Source organism: Thunnus maccoyii, chromosome 3 (assembly GCF_910596095.1).
Source record: "Thunnus maccoyii chromosome 3, fThuMac1.1, whole genome shotgun sequence".
In the NCBI taxonomy this organism is placed as follows: domain Eukaryota; kingdom Metazoa; phylum Chordata; class Actinopteri; order Scombriformes; family Scombridae; genus Thunnus; species Thunnus maccoyii.
Genome location: NC_056535.1, coordinates 14,772,795 through 14,776,613, shown reverse-complemented (window position 1 = coordinate 14,776,613; position 3,819 = coordinate 14,772,795). Strand labels below are relative to the sequence as shown.

The 3,819-nt window shown below is 41.3% G+C and overlaps 1 protein-coding gene across 1 annotated transcript; it reads left to right on the top strand.

Moving 5' to 3' along the window:
• The first annotated feature begins 2,432 nt into the window (after nt 1–2,432).
• gpr25 (G protein-coupled receptor 25) lies at nt 2,433–3,819 on the top strand. Its single transcript, XM_042407301.1, has one exon. It carries the CDS (start codon nt 2,554–2,556, stop codon nt 3,676–3,678), a length of 1,125 nt encoding a protein of 374 aa, XP_042263235.1. The 5' UTR covers nt 2,433–2,553; the 3' UTR covers nt 3,679–3,819.

Sequence of the window (3,819 nt, the reverse complement as noted above, 5' to 3'; positions counted from 1 at the left end):
AGGTCTATTCTGCGGTGAGGAGGTAGTCGTAATGACAGTTTCCTTCTTTATAACAATGGCCGTGTCTGCCAAAGCCTTCTCTGTCCTGTCAAACTCTATTATCTGTCACCGAAGGAGGATCTGCTCGGATCATGCCGATGAGCAGGGGTCAATGCTACATTAAAAATCTGATGTAAGCTCTGACGTCACCAGTGTAGTATTTGGTGAAGCTGCTGATGCACAGTGTGGCAGTGTCGAGCAGGTTGCTACAGCTTGGTTTCTGTGATGGTCATGGGTTTTTACAGTATGCGCCATGCAGCTGATGAAGAAAAACAACTACATCTGCATATCATGTTATGACTAACACTTGCTGCTGACTCAACATACTGAAGCTATAATATGGTGAATGAAACATAATTTTGCTTGCCTTGTTCTTTTCAGGATTTAGCTACCTGACAGCAAGTTGACAAGATAGTCAAGTCAAATTTTTGTTTATGTAGCCCTAAATCATGAATCATAAATTTGCCTCAAAAAGGCTTTACAGCCTCTACAACATATGAAACCCTCTAACCTCAATCAGTTCAGATAAGACAAAACTTCCCCCAAAAAACTTTAACAGGGAAAAAGAAAAGAAGGAAACCTCACACAGACAAACAGAGGAGGGATACCGCTTCCAGGACTGACAAACATGAAATAGATGAGTGGAAAAATTGTAAAATCAAACTATTGAGAAACAGAATTACACAGCTGAGTAGATAAATAAGCTTTAATTCATTGTGCACAACAGAAAGAAGTAATTTAGGGCTGCAACTAATACATTTTTTCTTCATCAATCAATCTGCTAATTATTTTCTTGATTAATCGTTTATGAAATGTTAAAAGAATGGTGAAAAAATTATTACATTCATGATTTCTTAGAGGCCACAGTGATGTTTTCAATTTCCTTGTTTTTTTTCTGACTAACAGTTCAGAACCTTCAGATATTCAATTCACAGTCACACATGACAAAGAAAAACAAGCATTTGAGAAGCTGGAACCAGAAATCAACTAATCGATTTATCGTTGCAGCTCTAATTTAATTAATGGCTCTAATCTCACTTTCTCTGATACACTGCAGCTTGGCCTCTACAAATAGTAATAAAGTGGATTTGTAACTGAGAGGTCACCAGTTCAAATCTTCAGTCTGACAGGTGAAACTGAGTAAATACAAGGACAAAATACTTTAAATCCAAAAAGGGAAGAAGACTGTGGTTGTCGCTCCATGATCAGCTCCCAGGTGTCAGTGAGAAGAGAACATGGCTGAAAAAGACATTTCACATATTTGCTTATTTTAAATCTTTAGTTATTGAAGTGAAAACAATTCACTACCTCACTCCGTGACATGGGTTAGGGTTAGGGACGTCCTAACACAAGACTGCATCATTGAGGCCAAAACTCACTTAACATTTCCTTTTCTTAGCAAATTCTGCAGCTTCAAAACATACTGTATGAGATGCAGAGGGAAAGGTGAACAGTCAATCAAAGGCTGTTAAAACTGAATTTGTAAGACAACACGGTGAGACACAGTTATAAAGAGTTTATAAATGGAGTGGATCTGACAGCTGCACAAAAAAAATCAGATTTCATAACTCGGCCTCCTCCTGCCTGACTGGAACTAGAAACATGTTTTCACTAATGAGAGGGGAATTCTCAGCGAAGCAAACAATTTCTTTTGCAGAAGATCGGTGACATTTGCTGCACAACCAGTTAGCCTGAATTTATGCAGGAGGGCACCACATGTATAACAGAAGTAAATCTTACCTGCCCCCTACTGGTCAGATACATCTAATACACCCTGAAACTAAAAAAGGACTCTTAAACACTGTGCAGCAACATGAGACAGAAATCTGCACTCTTCTATGTTTAAAATGCAAATGTGAGCATTCATGCGTGAGCAAATATCTACAGTGTAGCTGTATGCATACACACACACACACACACACACACACACACACACACACACACATACACCCATACCCACCCATACCCACACATACCCACCCACACACCCAGCTAAACATACACACACACACACACACACACACACACACACACACAAACACACTTGTGTCGTGTGACAAATTTTAGCATTTAAAGTCTTTTTCAACAAGAAATCTATAATTTATGATATTATGATATGATATAGGTGAAAAAAAGATATTGTATTGTCTTCCCATTAGCCATCATATGGACTGTTGTACCCATAATGATGCCATGATGCATTGTAAAATAAGAGATGTGATTGCTCATCAAGCTTTAAATTGTGACATTATTTCAAATAAATAAAGAAATATTCAGTGTTTATTACTCACATGAATTACACACAACAGGATATTGAAAGGGCATTATCACAGGCATCAGTCAAAGACAAAGAGAGGGCAGGGAGGAAGAGAGAGCAGAAGTAGGATCTCTATTTTTCTCTGTGGTTTTCACGCATAATATCAAGTAGCAGCATGTTGACATGGTTAGATCAACCTCCACCACCACAACACAACAGCTTCTCTGTAGAGCCTGCCAGTGATCTTTGCTCTCAGAATGGACGCCTACACCATTAAGTCATATGATGATGATTACTACTATTATGGGGAAAACAGCAGTGCAACAGGTGACTTTAATTTCTCTGTGGATTGTCCAGACTCAAACCTTCATGGCACCAACGTCTTTCTGCCCACGATGTATTACCTCATATTTTTCACAGGCTTTTTGGGCAACCTTTTTGTTATCTCAATCGTGGGAAGCAAAGGGAGAAGAGGTGGGCGACTAGTAGACACATTTGTCATCAACCTAGCCCTGGCTGACCTGATCTTCGTCCTCACGCTGCCACTGTGGGCCATCTCTGCCAGCCAGAACGGCCACTGGAACTTTGGGAAATTTGGGGACATGCTGTGCAGGCTGAGCAGCTACATTATCGCTGTGAATCGCTTCTCCAACATCTCCTTTCTTACCTGCATGAGTGTTGATCGTTACCTTGCTGTGGTGAAATTGCTAGATTCAAGATACCTCAGAACTAGTGGGTGCATTCGTGTCACGTGTGCTGTAGTCTGGTTCAGCTCCATGTTGCTTGGCATCCCATCCATGTTGTACCGAAGAGTGGCGGAGACCAGCGATGGACTCTACTGTCTGGAAGATAACAGCTCACTTTTGTTTCTTGGCCTGAGCTTGACCATGGTGGTACTCACCTTTATCTTTCCAGTGTTAATCATCATGCTCTGCTACGGCACCATCATCATGCACCTGAACAAGCACTGTGTTGCTGCTGCAAATCCTCGAGCGGAGGCCCGGCGCAGACACTCCCTCAAGATGGTCCTTTCCATTATAGTGGCCTTTGTGGTGTCCTGGCTCCCCTTCAACATCTTCAAAGCCATTATAATTGGCTCGCAGCTCTCAAATGCTAATATGAGTTGTGATACTCAGTTGTGGCATAAAAACGGGCTCCTCATCTCATGCTGCCTGGCCTTCCTCAACAGCTGTGTCAATCCAGCCATCTACTTTTTCCTGGACCGTCAATTCAGACGACGGGCCGAGATCCTGTGCAAGTTCTGCATAGGAAATCCAAAGGTGCGGCACAGCCTCAACTCCTCTGCTTCATTCACCAACAATGGCACTTCAGAGAGCTTCGGAACAGGTGGTGGGAGAACTCAGCTTCAGCTGTTGGAGTAGGAGGTCTGATAGGAGACAGATTCTAATCTTTGAAGGTATTAAAGTTGTTTTATCATCCTGTAAGATTGGTAATGTGTGAAAAACTGTTAAAATCATCCTGATAATGAGAGACTTTAGATCAGTGTCATGTTAAAATCATTA